The sequence below is a fragment of the Lipophrys pholis genome (assembly GCF_963383615.2).
Source record: "Lipophrys pholis genome assembly, chromosome: 22".
Classification (NCBI taxonomy): Eukaryota; Metazoa; Chordata; class Actinopteri; order Blenniiformes; family Blenniidae; genus Lipophrys; species Lipophrys pholis.
In genome coordinates, this window is record NC_137644.1 from 8716479 (window position 1) to 8733367 (window position 16889).

At 42.1% G+C, this 16889-nt stretch overlaps 1 protein-coding gene across 1 annotated transcript; it reads right to left on the minus strand.

Moving 5' to 3' along the window:
• Nucleotides 1-2400: 2400 nt before the first annotated feature.
• On the minus strand, nt 2401-15587 carry fam180a (family with sequence similarity 180 member A). The gene is made up of 3 exons (XM_080491674.1): nt 15239-15587; nt 5692-5789; nt 2401-4444 (listed from the first exon to the last, which is right to left on the minus strand). The coding sequence occupies exons 1-3, from the start codon at nt 15357-15359 to the stop codon at nt 4115-4117; spliced, it is 549 nt and encodes a 182-aa protein (XP_080347800.1). The 5' UTR covers nt 15360-15587; the 3' UTR covers nt 2401-4114.
• Nucleotides 15588-16889: the final 1302 nt, after the last annotated feature.

Genomic DNA, 16889 nt, shown 5'->3' on the forward strand with positions numbered 1-16889 from the left:
AAAAATGAAATTAGGCTGAACGCGGCAGCTGAATTATACCTTTGACACTCCTGTGGAGTCCTCTGAGAAATTCAAATGGGTTTTGATTCAAGTCTTTCAATAAGATGAGTCTACTGTATATTTTATTCCCGTTTCATGCTCATGTGAATGTAGTGGAGCGTTACAGCATGGAATGGGTTCGGTCTGTATTCTACTTGCCTGGAATCACAGCCACCAGATCAGAGAGATTTTACAGATTTCTATGAGGAAAAACCAAACAAGTGAAGCAGATCAGGTTGCAGTTGCATTTTGAAAACAAAAAACAAAAAAAAAACTCCCTTGATTAACCAGAATGTGTCTAGACTGCGCTGATTACATGATTATATTCTGTATTTCTGGGTTGGAACAGATTAGAATGCTCAGTAATTTCCCGATGTACAGATATTTGCATTACATAATGTTTGAGTATTGATGAGTGACGACACAGCAATATACTGCCTGCGTCCACTTGGTGGCGCTCACTCAACATGCATGGAGTTCCACATGACACTTTGGAGATAATACACTAACTGGATGAATTATTACAGTCATTTTTCGTGACGCATGGTGATAAGTCAGGAATCTACTTTTTTTCTCCTTCTTCTTCTGCTCCTTATTAAATCTGTGCCACAATCACAGAGGAGGAGAAGCAGCGTAGTTAGTGACATTAATACTTTAATGCCATTAAACAGCAGATTGTGCAACAAAAAAAAAGGGGGTTGCACTTGGACGATTTCTAAATGAAGCCAAATAATTAAATAACTCCCCAAAGGCCCCAATGACACAGGGATGAGTTCTCAATTACAGACTTTTACATTTGAAACTCAGATTCTTGAAGTACGTTAAACCAGGGGTGTCAAACTTAAAGCCCCTGGACTGATTTCAAAGAAAACATGGATTTTGGGATTTTGGTTTGTGTAGTTTTGACAGATTATATTACTTTTCTGTTGTAAAATTATTATTATTACTTTTTAATGGAAATAGACATTCCCATCACATAAACTCTGCACCATACCAAAGAAAAGTTACCATTTTAAGGTTATTATGGCACTATTTTACAGGTCCCGCCCACTTAAGATGACATTGGACTGCATTTGGCTCATGAACCAACATGTATTTGTCACTCCTGGGATATTTACACTTCTTTTTAAATGTATGCTGGAAAAATGACAGATTAATATGTCATTTTACTCTGCAATATTACCAAGAAAATAATATAAGCTTTTAAGATGTTATTCATGTTTTTACAAACTTCTGCAGCCTCATGGGGGGAAAGCAGCTACCAGCTGGGATTCGAACCGGCCAACCCCCAAACACAAGCTTACTTCTCCAACCTGGGACCCACCATTTATAAGGGAAGTGACCACATTTGGTAACTTCTTGTTTCTTCCCAAAAACATTGATGGCAGCCACATAATCCAAGGTTCCCGACCTATTCCAGAGCAAGATAATGAACCACTTGGTGTGTGAAAGGATGAATTTAAGTCCTCTTTATCCCATTTAGATCAAATTTGACGCGATGCATTGTGAAGCCTGCAAGATTTCAATCATTTTTCACTTTGTAACTGATTTGCTTATATCTAAAAGGCATATAACGTTGATTATCAAGGCTGAATGAAACCGTACAAAAGTTTGAAAGGCTTTAAATGTCTTTTAGCAACATCATCAAATGATGAAATGTATTAAATCTAAGCCTGTAGCATCTGAGCAAGTCTCCTACACAAATCAATATGTTCATCTTCTACATTATGAAGTGACTTGAGTGCATTGATTTGGGATTTTCTTGCAATATCTGAAACATTAAGGGGTTGTGTGAGGTTGTTCTTTCAATTCTGTTCGACACAACGGTGGAGGATAACATTTATCCCACTTTCTCGACTCTACGTCAATCCGTGACCTGATAACACCTAAGAAATCTCATCATCATCATCATCATTTGAACAGTTGAGGGGATAAATGCTGATTTTTCTGTCCTGGAAGGAAACTGCTCGCCGCAGAGATCTTTGGTTCCTCATCAATCATGCCTCAGAGTGAGTGTGAAGCCGGAGCTCTGCACGACATGCTGAGAAAGGCAAAAAAGAAAACAAGAAGAGAAAAAAACCTGTGATCAACATATGCATTTTTAGAAGATGCTGCTGGAGGAAATGACAAAAACCACTCCCAGGCTGCATGAAAGCTCAAACTGAGGATGTAAAACTAATCGAGTCAAGGAGGGAAAACAACACAAAATACGATATATGCACTCCGATCCACTCTCAGACATGCAGAGTGCACAAAAGCTTATTAGGACAAGTACCGATTTCCCAAAAAGAAGTTGGGGGGGGGGGGGGGGGGGGGGGGGGTAGGTTTTGAAGCAAACAGCCATCAGACATTTCACACTTTGGTTAAATGAGCAATCAATGGTATTGATGTACACAGACTCTTAAGTACACCATTTTCATTCAGACAGTTTTTTTTTAAACTGACAAATCAAACAAGCTGAGCAATCTGTCCTCGACAGAGCCGAAGACGTCTGGTTACTCCGCATCCAGTTGTGGATGTTTGTCCCCTTTTTTTTTTTTTGAAGTCGGGCCGAGAAAGTCGGAAAAACAAACTCCGGGGGCGTTTAAAAGCATCAGCAGTGCTTCTGAGACTTCAGCCGTGTTGAAAGTTGTGGGAGTTTACTCAAGCTCACTGGGATTAATGAGGCCGTCCTCCAGTTTGCAGAGGAAGCTGCAACGCTTGGTTTGAGCTCCTCGCGGTGAACAAATAAGTCGGCTCAGACGTAATGTGTGACAGTTACAACGGATTGGGAGGGAAAACAAACCGAGGAGGAATACAGTCAAAACATGAATCTTAAAGGTTCCATGTTATTCAGTTTTTTGGGGGGTTTTTTGTTTAACAATTTCAAGTAGGTGTCAGAGGACCAACAACATTGTATTTAAAGTGTATTTCCAGAAATCCAGCCTCTGAATTTCAGCCAGTCGAAAAGTCCCTCTAGTGAGCTCGACTGAGAACAGGCTGTTTCTGTGTCTGTCCACGCCGACTCCACGCCACTCTTGGGGGGAGAATATGGAAAGCGGTACCATGGGCTCATGTTTATGGTGGATTTATCGCTATTGCTCTACATGTAGGAGGGTGAAAAGGAGTATCCATAACCAGAGCAAGGGGCAACTTCCCCCTCATGATGTCATGAAGGGGAAATCTCTAAATCCCCTGTTTGAGCACACAATTGCAAAAAAGTGAAGCATGCAGACAAGAAAGATGAGTTTCTTCACATCTCTGACCTCATACAGGCTATGGGGACACGTATTAATGTGAGAAAACTATTATGAAATAAATTTTGCATATTATGGGACCTTTAAAGCCACTGAAATACCAGTGTAGTCTGAAGGTATAGAAGTAATAGAAGTAAAATAATCTTGACATTTCTACATTTATTTGCATAGGTACATTGTAATATTTGTGCATTTATTCATCTTACAGCTATACAAGTGAAGGGTGTGTCATGTTTCCTCAAAGTCGGTGTCAAAGTGTGTCAACAGTGCCCACAACACATCCGCAGGCACATTTAAACCATTGAACCTGATGTGGACAAAACTAGAGAGCAACACTGTTCTCTAAAATTAAGGGTTGGGACAAGGACACAATCATCTTCTACCTGCTGTTAAGTGGATTTAAATATGGCTATTGTCTGGCAATGCTCTGAAAGACGAAAATTGTAGGAACTGTAGCTAGAATTAAAGCAATTTGAGGATGATGATGGATTTTCAAGGCAAACCAAAGAGAGAAAGTCTGAATCGTCTGTCTGGAGTTTGCAGCACTGCCTCACACATGAGACTGTAAAATGCGCTAAAGTCTTGAGCTTTATTCTCGACCTTGGAGCTGTTGAAGTCAATACCTGGGCCCACTTCATTCAGCCAGAGAAAACCTGTCAAACCTACAAACATACCAAGAGACTTTCTTATAGAGCACCCGCAAGTAGTTCAATGCAGCAAGTAAATGTAAGACTGTATGAAAGTAACATTGAGGCTATGTGAAAACTGAAGCCAAGGACTGCAGCGTCAGAATTAAAGATGATCTCTTTCAAAACTAAGAGACCATGTCTGATTCTTTCTCAAAAGAGTTTGAGGTCTTTTTGAATGTGTCGAAACAGCCGGATCATCGTGTCATTCCACATCTCTCTCTGGTGCCGGTCGGTGATTTGAGCCACCGTCTGGGTGCTGTAGACCAACGTCAGCACCGTCCTCTCGAAGTCCGCCCAGCTCAGAGGCTGCCGACGCCGGTCGAGCTCGGCGGTCAGCCGGCGGATGTCGGAGAGCGTCTTGGGCAGGACGTCCTCGCAGAGGACTTCCAGCTTCTCCACGCACTTCAGTGAGGCCAGCTCCTCGTCTGGGATGAGCAGGGACTGATCCCCACCTTGGATTTCCATTCCAGCCAGAAGAATCTGCAAGAGACGGCAGCCAAAGTGTGTGTAGATAGGTATCAGGGAGATCACCTGTGCAGTTTGAACATATGTTAGTGGAAGTGGGTCTCATCTTAAACATCCTTTGTCCCATGTAATGAACTCTATTGGTGCTTTTTGTCATTCTGAAAATATTTCTACAGATTTGTGAGCAGAACGTTGGGTCTGTGTTGATGTTGAGATCTTCTTCCCGTTTGGAGGTGGGAAGGGATATTGTGATATTTGAACATGACAATATTGAGACGATTTTAGAAAGTGGTTTTGGTGTTGAGATCTTCAGGAGGTTTGTTACTGTCTGAGGTAAGTTCAGGTTAATCCGTTCTAGTTTGAAGGTAGTTTGTATTATTGACTTAAGCTGGAGGTATATCCAGATGTTTTGGTTGATTCCATATGTTTCTATTTGGTCATTAAATGGAATAAAAGAGAGAGCAGTTGTTCAGAGTTTCTTATTGCTTTATTTTGCCATCTTGGCAAGTTTATTGGTTTCCTTCACATTCAGCGGGGTGATTCATCCCGGTGAGAAGTGAACGATCGTCGTAGTACAGAAAACGCAGGGTTAATCCTTGAAGTTTTCTTCATAAGAGAAAATCCAGTGTCGTCATACTTTTCCACAGAGACGGAATTGGAGCATTTTCAAAAACTTGCTCTTCCAGTGGCTCCGAGAAGCATTATCGTGTGAACTGACCCCCCTAAATGCAACAACACTTTTCTGCTTTCACTTGAAAATGTCGATCTGAAATCTAAGTGATGAAGATCAAAATACGTACACAATCACTAATGCACACACTTACACCAATTTAAAGACGGTAGTTTACGAAACACACATGATCTGGGATTGTCAGGAAAAGACAAACTACTTAAAGAAAACAGGCTCAGAAATAACTAAATTCACACACTCGCAGAGTTTGACTGCAGATTTGACTCATGAGCCTTCTTGTTGCATCACAATGACAAATTCCTGGACGAGGAGGTGGAGCAACCGTCTATAGTTCTAATCTTACTGTCAGTCCCAGAACTAAGGTGAACTCATCCTTTGAAAGCCTCACTCTGAACCTAATGCACTCCAACTCCATACAGAAGACATCTGAGTTGAGAAAAAGTCATCATACAGGGCAAATTTAACATTCATGTCGATGCTGACAATGATAGTCTCGACAATGTGAGGAAATAAAGATGAAATAAGAATAAACATAAAGATGAATAGGCACCAAGATTACAGATAAACTGACCTCAAAAAGCAGATTGGCGTCCTCCACCGAGCGCTGGAATGTGGGGTTGATCAGTGTATGTGTCCCACGCTTTATCCTGTGTGCAGACGGATATAGAGCTGCAACACACAGAACAGAAGCACGGTTCAGATGATCCGCTTGGCATTCACGAGTCGAGGCGTCACACTGTCTGAATGGACACGTGCGTGGGCCAGAGGTTGAATAAGCAGAGATTCATTACTGCTTAAACATCATGGAGGTGGAGAAGAGAAGACTCTGACTTCAGCTGTGAGGAGGTTAATTGGTCTTCGACTTCGGTTCTGGTGAATGCAGAGGTGAGATATCTGCAGGTTTGTTCGAGGGGAGGGCAGCTGTGATCAACTTCATTTTTGGCAGATATCACAATGTCACTGCCTGTGAGCAGCAGACCGGGAACTCCAATATGAAGAGTATATTTTACCGGAGACAATACCGTTCTATCACATGGCCGCACACGTTATCCGTTAGTGGAAAGGTAACGGTCACAGAATCAATTGAAGATACACATACTCAGGCTCAGTGTTACACAATTCAAGTGAAAATGCACTTTTTTTTTTTTTTTTTTTTGCGTTTTCGTTTCAGAAAAAGTTTTCATGGCAACATTATGAAAACAAGGTCCATTTACACGGAAATGCTGAAAATGATGTACTCAGAGAACAGTACGCTATAAATGTCAACAATGGCGAGAAGACAGGCATTGGTATGGACGGACGACTAAGTTCGATTGCTATTACGAGTCACTCTCAACTCTGAAACTACCAAGTCCATATACTTGTTCATGTGCAGAAACTTTTCTGAAACGATGCGCTGATCAGACAGTGGTAAAATCGAGAAAACCAAAAACCAAACAACAAAACGGAATCTGGACAGTGGCATGAACACAGAGACGGCGTTGGAAGAAAAACCAGAAGTGGGACGAACGGAAGAATTGAAAAGGTGAAGAGATACAAGGACGTTAACCTGAGCTAAACACACCGACCAAGAAAGAAGCACGGGCAGGCTGAGCTTATATCCACGCACAGGGAGGAGAGGCTGGACGAGGTGCAGGTGAAAACACTGGAGGGGCGGTCAGGCAGGGTGGAGGGGAGGGGAAGTGCTCTTGAAAACACACTGTAGAGGCGCAGCACACAAGCAGACGTGAATATGTAAAGTAAATGGAAGAAAACAACGCACTCAGGGATCGGAAACACAAAGGATTATAAGGAGATGACACACAATGAGAGACTCATCAAGCACGTAGAATTAAGGTTTTATAAAAAAAAAACTAAATAGACTGAACAAGCCTGAGAAGAAGCCGAGGATTCAGTGGCTGTCCCCCCCCCCCCCCCCCCCCCCCTTTCAGTACAGTTTAAATACAGCGCCGCTGCTCGCCAGACACTTGAAATGTTCTCATTTTACGGTTCTTTCTTTTGTGTGAGACTTGGAGAGCAGCTCGCAAAGCGAATTCGATCGGAGCACTGAGGGGACTTTGGTGACGGAGTACGGGGAAAACTTCCTCCCGAGCTTCTCCAGACATCTCACCCTCCTTTCCATTGCCTCACATATCCTGTTGTTGCCTTCTCGGCGCTCGGCTCAGCGTGCGAGCCAGCGCGCGGATCACACACACTGATCTTAATGAGGTATACAGTATAAACACAGCGCTTCATCCGAGTTTGGATCAAATCCTCCCTCCACCCTACAGCGGCGGCCGCTTCGCCAATCCTGCAGTAATGATTGGCCCCGCTGCCTCGCACACCAGATGCATTTTGGCTTTCTGGCGATGATCCGGCCGGCCGTGGCGACAACCACTGCCCCCCCCCCCCCCCCATGTGTACCTGCCTCCTGCCTGGGTGACCGCCAGTCTCAGTGCCTTGGCTTGATTTAACAATTCAGTCACCATTCAGAATGTAAAGAGACCCCGCAGCTCTGCTCCAGCGCTGGAATAATAAACTCCACATATTTGGTGCGTCTGTGTAATCCGCCACGTATTATCTTGAACCTTTCACCTGTCCCAGAGCCCAAAACCAAACAGACCCAAAGCCAGGATTTTAGAGAAACAGGAGTCAAAAGTCCCAGAATAAAAACTAAAAAAAAAAATCCATTCTCTTTGAAAAATGTGTAACAAAACTCCTAAAATGTTTCTATTAACTCAACACATCATAAAAAGTAAAATGCTCAAATCGTGTTACTAAAACTTGGACATACATTCTTTTTTTTCCCCTATTTCTTTTCTTGGTTCCTTCACTCCAGAGTCATTGGATTATTTTAATGGCTTCTTGGTTGGATGCCTTCACTCTTCCAGCTCTCAGATTTTATGATCTCGTAATCTCTCATAAAGCCCGTGTGCTTCCCCCTTCAAAGCAGGAAGCAATATGATTTGAACTTTTTTTCCACAATTTTCTGTTTTCCATCACAGAAGGAACAGATAATTTAGTAAATACAGAACTTTTGAAAGTACTTCAAAAGATTAATATAGTTTTATATACCATAATGGGAAGAACGTAGACTGAATTTGGGTTGTCTGATAATTAGAGTTCTGCAACCTTTAGGATCTAAAGAACTGTTTGTGTCACTTTTCACCAAATTGAACTCCAATTTAACTTTAGAATTAGGCGAACACGGCGTATAACGTTTCGTGTATATATAGTTTTCATATGCCTACAAAAAAGTTGTCTTTTGTTGCAGTTTCAAACTTTCAATTTACGATTTAGGATGGCAAATATTCCGTAACATTTTTACCTCTTTTGTATAGGATTTAAAACATTTTTTACATTTTAGTTGTTTTAATTATTTAGGCTTTTTTCAAAGCAGTTTTATATGTAGGTTTTTTTTAGTTTTTTTTGTTTTTCTCCAGGAAATTCTATTTGTTTTTTTTAAAGATGTTTTAGCAGTTTCAAATTTTTGTTTGTCATTTTATATACATACAGTATATATATATATTTATATATATATATATATTTTTTTTTTTTAGTTATTGTGCCTTTTTTTAAAGCAATTTTTAGCCAAGCGTTAAGAATCCTTTTATAAAGGACACTGTTGTGTAAATAGGATGAAAATAAAATAAAATGTAATTTTGTGAAATCTTCAGGGAGCCACAGCACGAAGAGCTAAAGAGCCTCGGTCTAATAATCAGCTCTTTTCGACTGAGCTGAAATGAAGAAAACAAATCAATAAACTTCATTTGCAAAAGCCTGACATGCAAGATTAACACTCTTTTCTTTACTTCAGTCGTTCTGTCTTCCAAACAGCAGTACTGATATTTCCCCCGATCCAACGCTGACATGCGCCTATGAGCCTTCTTGTAAACTGCGAGTGAAACTCTACACTCCTCATTGACTGGGCGAGTCCTGGAGGCGCTATTATCAGTGGAGGTGGATCGCCTGAGCAAACATTAGATTAGATGCTGAACTGACAGACGCTGCAGCTTCAGTGGGCCATTGCCGATGTAAACAGAGCAGCACTCGGGAGCGGAGGAGTGCTCATTAGAACAAGGGTTACATTGTTAAAGGATGGAGGAGCTGCGGGGAGACGACGGCTCGGAGGCCAAGCCGCCACTGATTTACATTCAAAATTAATAATCCTTAATTTACATAAAAAGGCCGTCTTCTTCCCTCTGTCATTGTTTGCTGTAACACAATCATCCTTTGGTATTTTGAAGCGGGTTCTGTTTTATGTTTGTTGCGCCGGCGAGAGCAGTTTGGAATAAAGATGTTATTGTTACTTAACGCTCAGATGGTTGGAGAATCATCACCACCGGAGACGAAGATAACCCGCGAGATTGTGACTTTTATTAGGCCAGATACGTGAATGTTTACTTACTCTTTTTTTTTTTTTTTTTTAAGATCGGGCTCCAGTGGACAACTTTCAGGGTAAGTTAAAGTGTAGCACAAAACCTTTCATCTTGACAAATAAGACTAAAAGCAGGATGTATGACGATTATGTCAACTAACTAAACAAAAAGGACTAATGGCATGTGTCTAGCTTTAATCAACATAAATGCTTTTTATACTTTTCATCTTGGAAAAAAAAAGATTGATACAGTAAAACAGAGAAATTACAACTAATACTTGGTTCAAATGTGCTTAACCTGTGAAATCCACTATTTCTTAGTATGTGGAAATTAGCCGGTGAGAAACAAAGTATAAGGAAAGATTCAACCAGTAGGTAGAGGATCAGAAATGGGTAAGGATGGATGGATGGATAGCTGCCCCCTACATTCACCCATGATCAGCTGAGCGGAGCACTAGAACTGGGTTCTATTAGAGGCCTCCAATTGTTTTTGCAGAAAAGGATGAAATCTTCTGCACATATTCCACTGCTCAGTCACCAAATGTCCCAAAAGGTGCTCCCACTGGAGAGCTTCTTTGGAAAAAAGACACACCAAATCACAGGTTTATCTCTACAGGTCTTCCTCATCCTGCACACCCACTCTCCGTACTGATCTACTCTTGATGACAGTCCAGCTCATCAACCATCAAAACTACTTATATGGACACCAAACATAACGGGCAAACGGATATAAATATCCCCAGCGGGCCGCAGTAAAATTGTCTGGCAAGGAAGTGTTCCGTGGTACAGGAATGGTGACAGACCGCTGGCTTACATAACATATCCTGGCATGAAAGTGAGTGGAGGCGGCAGGAACATCTGCAGAGCAGCTGATGAAAAGATTAGGCGCAGGTGCCGAGGGCTTTTCGAGGTCATGTCATGATAGGAGGCAGAAAAACCCGAAGCCCGGTGGATAACAAGGTCAGGCATGAGAGGAGAACCCGGTTCTGAAACCGCCGACTTTCAAGTAGGTGGTTTTCACATTATGACTCTGGACACTCCGATGCAAGAGGAGGATAAAAAAATAAATAAAAATACGGCGTTACAGAGTAAACATGGAGTAGGTTTACAATCCAGCTGGTGGCTGGCAGCCTAATTACAGGCGGTTAATGGTGCAGAAAAAGAGCTCGCCGTCACAGCGACAACACATAAAGTCAAGGGACCCATGGCAGTGTAGTGGAAAACAATGACATCTCAAACCTATGCAGTGGAAAGACACTCACTTGTACTTGTAGTGGTAATTTCACGGGACGATACAGATGACTGTTGTCTTGCACCTCGCATATAAAAATCCTTACGACGGGTTAAAGTCCCAACTCAGTCAATTCTGAACAAACAGAACTTGACCTGATGATGGAAGTGAATAGTAATGACATCATGATGGCAAATAAATACAAACTACTGTCGTCCTCTATTATCAAGGTGTCCAAATAAACGCTTAAGAAGTCACCAGTTGGTTCAAAATGCTGCAGCGAGAGAACAGACTAATATCAGCGTCTAGACAGTAAAATTCCTGATAAAGAGGCACAGAATAACAAATTTAAATTCTATAGTAGATTTAGGAGGTGAGGCGCAAAGATCACTCGCCTCGGGGCCGGTTTACTTTCTCACTATTTCTGGTACTTTATTGATATCTCTTTAATGATTATTGCTACTTATTGATATTCTTTAACTATTACTGATACTTTATTGATACTTTTTGACTATTACTGTTATCATTACTCATATATAGTCTCCTCTCTCAGAGACACACACGCAAATACACAATGATAGCGCGATTGCTATTTGAACTTAGAAGTATGGAGGGGATACGAGATAGCAGCAGAATTTAATCTGAAATTTGCCAGTTTTAACTTCTAAAGCTCTTAACAACCACCTTCCGTCACGTTTTGAAGCGCCGCTCGTCCAGCGTTCCTCCACCAGGCTTGAGCTTTCAGCTATCAGGCTCCTCTCATGTGGAACCAGCTCCCACCGTCAGTTCGGGAGGCCGACACAGCCTCTACTTTGAAGTTTGCACTTAAAATACGTTTGCACTGTTTCCTTTTTCGCTCCACATGCAGGTGCGTGTCACGAACACACTCTCCCTTTTCCTGTAGTCTGGGCGTTTCTCTGAAAGTCTGAACCTCGGAGTCTGGCTCTGCGGGTGTCTCCTTGACACCGTCTCCTCTGTTTGCTCCAGTCGAATTGCTCTTTTTGCCTTGAGATGACCGTGTTGTATTTTGGTGCTGCATAAATAAAAGGGAATTGATTATAACTAGGCTGGAAAACAAAACAAAACAAAACAACAAAAAAAACAATACGCATTACATTTAAAATACAATATCTTGACTTTTCTGTCGGCATCACTTCAGGTTTAAGGAACTCCAAACATGTGGAAATTGCCTAACTTGAATTTCAAATGTGAGGCAGGAAATGAAGGAAAACTTACTTGCATAAATGGGAACATTTTGTGCACGATAGGAAGGCAGCATTCAATCTACTTTTGCCTCTAAACATAATACATTTCAATACGTTGCGGATGCATGTACAGCTCCCGGACTGCTCGGCCATAAGCACTGCATGTGTGATGCAGGACTTTGTCATGTGAAATGAGCCGACACACAATTTTCTAATTCGAGCTGAATTTTTATTTTTTTTTTAAGTTTAGAAGTCGTCCATCAGAACATCTCTGCTTTTCCTGCAGGTTGCTCTGAGTGCCTCCGTTTGCCATGCGTCGTCTCCCTCCCTCTCTCTCTCTCTCTCTCGCCCGCTCACTCCTCCAGCGCTTCACACAATCAATGTTTGGATGGGCAGGCTTCCCCCGGTGTCATTATGCAGAGGCAGGGAACTTGTAATCTCCTGCTAACTGCTCACAAGGAGATGAGGGGAACAACAAAGATCCATTAATTAGCTGGGCTAAATGGTACTGCTGGCTGGAGGGATGTCTTGATGGGAGAAGGAGAGAAAGAAGAGATAAAAAAACTAACAAAAAAAACAAAACCGATCTGTGGATGCCCCGAGCATATAATAAAAGGGAAGGGTGAAAGAGGACACGAAGGAAGAAAATCGTCACAGTATTTGAAATGTAATTTGCCTCCTAATGTTGGTTAATTCAAAAAACGAGTCACAATCATCGGCGGTTCGCTATGTAAAGATAGATTTCATCACCATTGCCCCCGCTGTGACTCCAAACTGAGGCGAACTAAACTGCAATGAAGTCATACAGTGTTTGTTTTTGAAGCTGACAAAATGTTCCATTGTGCCTTTTGGACTAATGGGGGAAGGGGGGAAATTATTATATGCAGAAATCACAAAGAGGGGGGAAAACAACTACTTGCAGTACTAATATACATGCTAAGAGGAAACTGAATATTTCAACTATACGAGAATACAAACCCGAAATGGCTTTTGACATCCACAAAACAATGACTTGGTACATGTGACTTCTTGTCGATTAGGAGAAGTGGAGGTGACCGAGCTTCTTCCCAAAGATACAGTTATACACATAAATTGACATTTAGAATCACAGTGTTTCGGTCCATTTCCCTGTCATTCAATCCGTGGAAATGCTTCAGAGCTACAAACTCAACAACATGAAGAAATTGATGCATTTACAACTTTATATAATTTGGTCCACTTTACTGCCCGTGGATCAGTGGAAGTGTCACGGAAACTGGTCGATAGTACGTCACTACTTTGCGAAGATCAAATGACTTGAAGACATTAGTGGTTGAGATTCTCCCTGGATATTGTGGGACTTTCTTGATTGACAAACCTTTACAATATTACAGGTACCTTGGTACAGAACCTTTGGACTGTCCCATCAGGGTGGTGGTCCCCATTTGCGGAAAAAAAAAGGGAACGAGAGATTGTGTGCCAATCATATGGGGGATTACACTTCTCAGCTTCCCTGGAAAAGACCAAGCGAGGGAACTGGAAAAGAGACTCCAACCGAAAGTCGAACCCCTAGATACGAGGAAGAACGTGGATTCTGTCCTGGACCAGATAATCCAGGGGGAATGGAAGTATGCTGCCGAATGTCCTTTGTACTTCCGGTGTGAGAGCTGCGTCCATATACTCGGCATATTCCGTTAAATAATACAGTTTGATAACTGGTCTCATTAGCAGTTTCCTGGATTCAAACTGAGCTCATCAGTATTTGTTATGCGGCCCGCTATTCTTCTATGTGCCTCAAATGACAAATGGTAATGTGAAAGAAGCCGCTGATGGTGACAAAGCAAACACCTAATAATTACCCAAGTATACAGTTCCCCACCATCTCTGTGGAGTTTCTGAGCTTCAATCAGCTTCAATCAGCACAATGTTTTTGTTTTATTTTTGGTTCCGTCTCTTCGTGCTCATCCACAATGAGTCTTGCGGCGGCGGCAGGCAGCTGCTGTCAACAAAAAGTCTGACAAAAAAAAAAAAAAAAGAAAAAAGATGGTGTGTGAATTAGAGCAGTGAGCTTCTAAAGTCTCAGAATTTTCTTCTAGAAATTAGAGGGAGTGGGTGATGGGTTAAAAGGAGGGGATTTTCAAGGCAATGGTGGTGAGCACTCTCTCCCCATATAGAAGTTCCCCAGTTCATGGACATGTTTGGCTCTTTATGTGTCACTTTACCATGTTTTACCTATAAAATCATGGGTTTTCTTTAGATGATCTTGCACAGTCTGAAGCAGCGACATTCGTGTCGTCACATCAATAACCTTGAAAATGAATGTTGATCTCTCCGTTTTACAGTGAAGCGAGACACTTTGTGTACAAAGGGAGCCATTGGAGTTTATTCTAAACCTCCACAGCTGCCGTATCATCGTTTTGGTGTAATACCACGTTTGTCCTACAGAGGGCCAAATAGCGTAACCACATCAGTCAAAAACCTGCTTTTCGTAAACAGCAGAAAATTTCATTAGACATGTCATGAAATACCCCAATAACTAAAAATAAATCAATAAATTCCTAGTTCTTTTCATGTCCTTTTTTTTCTTTTCTTTTTTATCACTTGTGGCTTGTCCAAATGTTTTTCTGCTACGTGAATACTAAGACAGGAATTTCCTCAGCTGGCTTTTCCAGCAACAACACACCGAGTCTCTTCTCTGGAACTCATATTCTGGTGTTTGGTATGTGAACAAGTTTCTGATAAGTCCAAGAAGAATAACACATTCTTTCACAGCGGCATGCACCAAAAAACCATCTCGACAGTGGCGGCTGGCGATACGTTTCTGAGGCGGGATGCTTCATTAATATTCAAATTCAGCCCGCGTTAACGTCATTTAAATCAGTACGTTTGTAAAACCACAATTACAACAATCTTGCCTTTTTTTAGTATAAACAAATACAAGTATAAGCTTCATTAGTCCCTTTCAGAAAATGAATGTGTTTTAGGGCTGGTTTACTTGAAAGGGCAGTTGGTCTGAAAATATAACTGTTATACCTTTAGTTTTCCCTAAACTCAAACAACACATCTTTTAAATTATTTTAGCACCTCAAAAAACACTTGCTTTTTATCCACTCTTCGGTTTTCAGTCATTAATAAATATGAGCATATCTAACCATTCATAAACACGACCAAATCTTTAGACATTTGCAAAATTCCGACTCTTTTATGGAAGTTTATCTAATGACACAAATCATACATTTCTGCACGTCTCAGTGCCAACGTCCCTCTCTCATGAAGGCGACGCTGTGATTTGTTGTAAAGTGAAATTCATGGAAGCCTCACGAGTGGAACAGGTGCGTCCACCTACCTTTCCTGTAGGGCTGAGCGGCGGCTTCGTGGATGTTCGCAGACAGGTAAACAAGGAGCAGAAAAGCCCGCCACTGCATCGTGTCGATCCCCTCCCCACGCACGCTCACACTCATGTGCATTCACACACACACACACACACACACACCTGCGAGCTCTCCTCCAGTCAAGTGCCGTCTACCTCAAGGGATGCAATCAAAATCATAAATGAGCATCGCAAGTGTGGATGAGAGCCTTCCTCCTTCTCGTCTCCCTCTGTCACACAATAGTTCCATGTGAAGGATCATGCCTTGATTTACAATATTCGCTTTTCTGTAGCCTCCACCCTCCCCGCATGTGTGTGTGTGTGTGTGTGTGTTCCTTCTCCTCTCAGGCCAGGCAGTCTGGGCTCTCATCTGGAAATCATCAGGAGTCGGGGAAATGCCTGCCCTCTTGGCTGGACTTTTCTCACAGCTACTGGATGACTGCTTGACTGGCCCCGGTGACTCAGTAGCTGTTCAATTGACTGGATAACTCTGTGATTGAACAACTGGCCGAGAGACGGGCCTGAACGGCCGCCCGCCCGATTGACCGAGCACAATGGCGTCCCACGGGCCAGAACCAAACATGTGTCGGGGCGTAGAGATTGTTTTTGTAAAGCATCTTAATACTGCATTAGTCTGAATATAAGAAATCAGTCTAATATTCAGGGAAAAGGAGATATCAGTTTTCTTCATCTTGTCTTTTAAACATCAATAAACAGGCCACAGAGAAGTAAAAGTCTCTCTAACATCCATATAATCATAACCTGCACCTAAACTTTGAGGAAAACCTGGAAAAAAGTGGCTCAAAAGTAGGTCAAATTAACCAATTCCACTTTATTGTTATTATTTCTCCCTTGAAGGGAAATTTGTTGTGCCGCAGTTAGAAAAATGTAAATAAAAAAACAATAAAAACAGTAAAAGCACCGTAAAACCATGAAATATTCCACAATCTTGGTCCTTCGGTCGGCTGCAGTTCAGTGCAAAAGGCCGCTCACTCAGAAGCATCGAGACAGGATCAAATAAAGTCCAGCAGCAAACACAGCACATTACCCCTTCTTCTTCTTAGCCTTTAAAGCTGGGATGGAAGTACAAAGGAGAACAAGGTAAGATGGGGAGCAAAAAAAAGAAGAAGAACGAACGACACAAAGAGTCAGAGGAGATCGTGCTGTGGTCCTCAAAGTGGTTAGGGAATGATTACCGAGCGAGAAACGCAAAGACAGAATGAACATGGCCAGAAGTGTTATTCATCTGAAGGGACAGAAAGTCTCCACAGAGCTCAGCTTCCCCGATACCGCTAATGAAGCCGGTCTGGGCTGGTGGAGAAGATTCATGCGGTGTAATGGGCTGTCATCACGGAGCCTGAACTCCCGACACGGAGAAGTTGCTGTCTTTACACTCTGATTCAGGGGGTCTGGGTGTGTTTTCCTCCGACTGATGACATAAGAGAAGAAATGCCCATTAAAGCCTGCATTTTTCACCTTGGAGAAAAAAGGGATCCGATCAGTGACGGTGAGGTCCAGTGGGAAATAAAAGAGTCGGCCTCCGTCACGCTGCACGTCTCACACAGAAGTAAACTTCTCCCTTATGTTGCCTCGAAAGAGGCCGGCAGGCATCATCGTAAGTACGGGC

Bases quoted from the DNA above. Each gene is read 5' to 3' on its own strand.
- fam180a (XM_080491674.1), bottom strand. From the start codon at position 15,359: ATGCACATGAGTGTGAGCGTGCGTGGGGAGGGGATCGACACGATGCAG. The intron at 5,790-15,238 runs GTAGGTGGACGC...TGTGTGTTGCAG, and splicing joins CGCTCAGCCCTACAGGAAAG to CTCTATATCCGTCTGCACAC. The intron at 4,445-5,691 runs GTCAGTTTATCT...CGTCTCTTGCAG, and splicing joins ACGCCAATCTGCTTTTTGAG to ATTCTTCTGGCTGGAATGGA.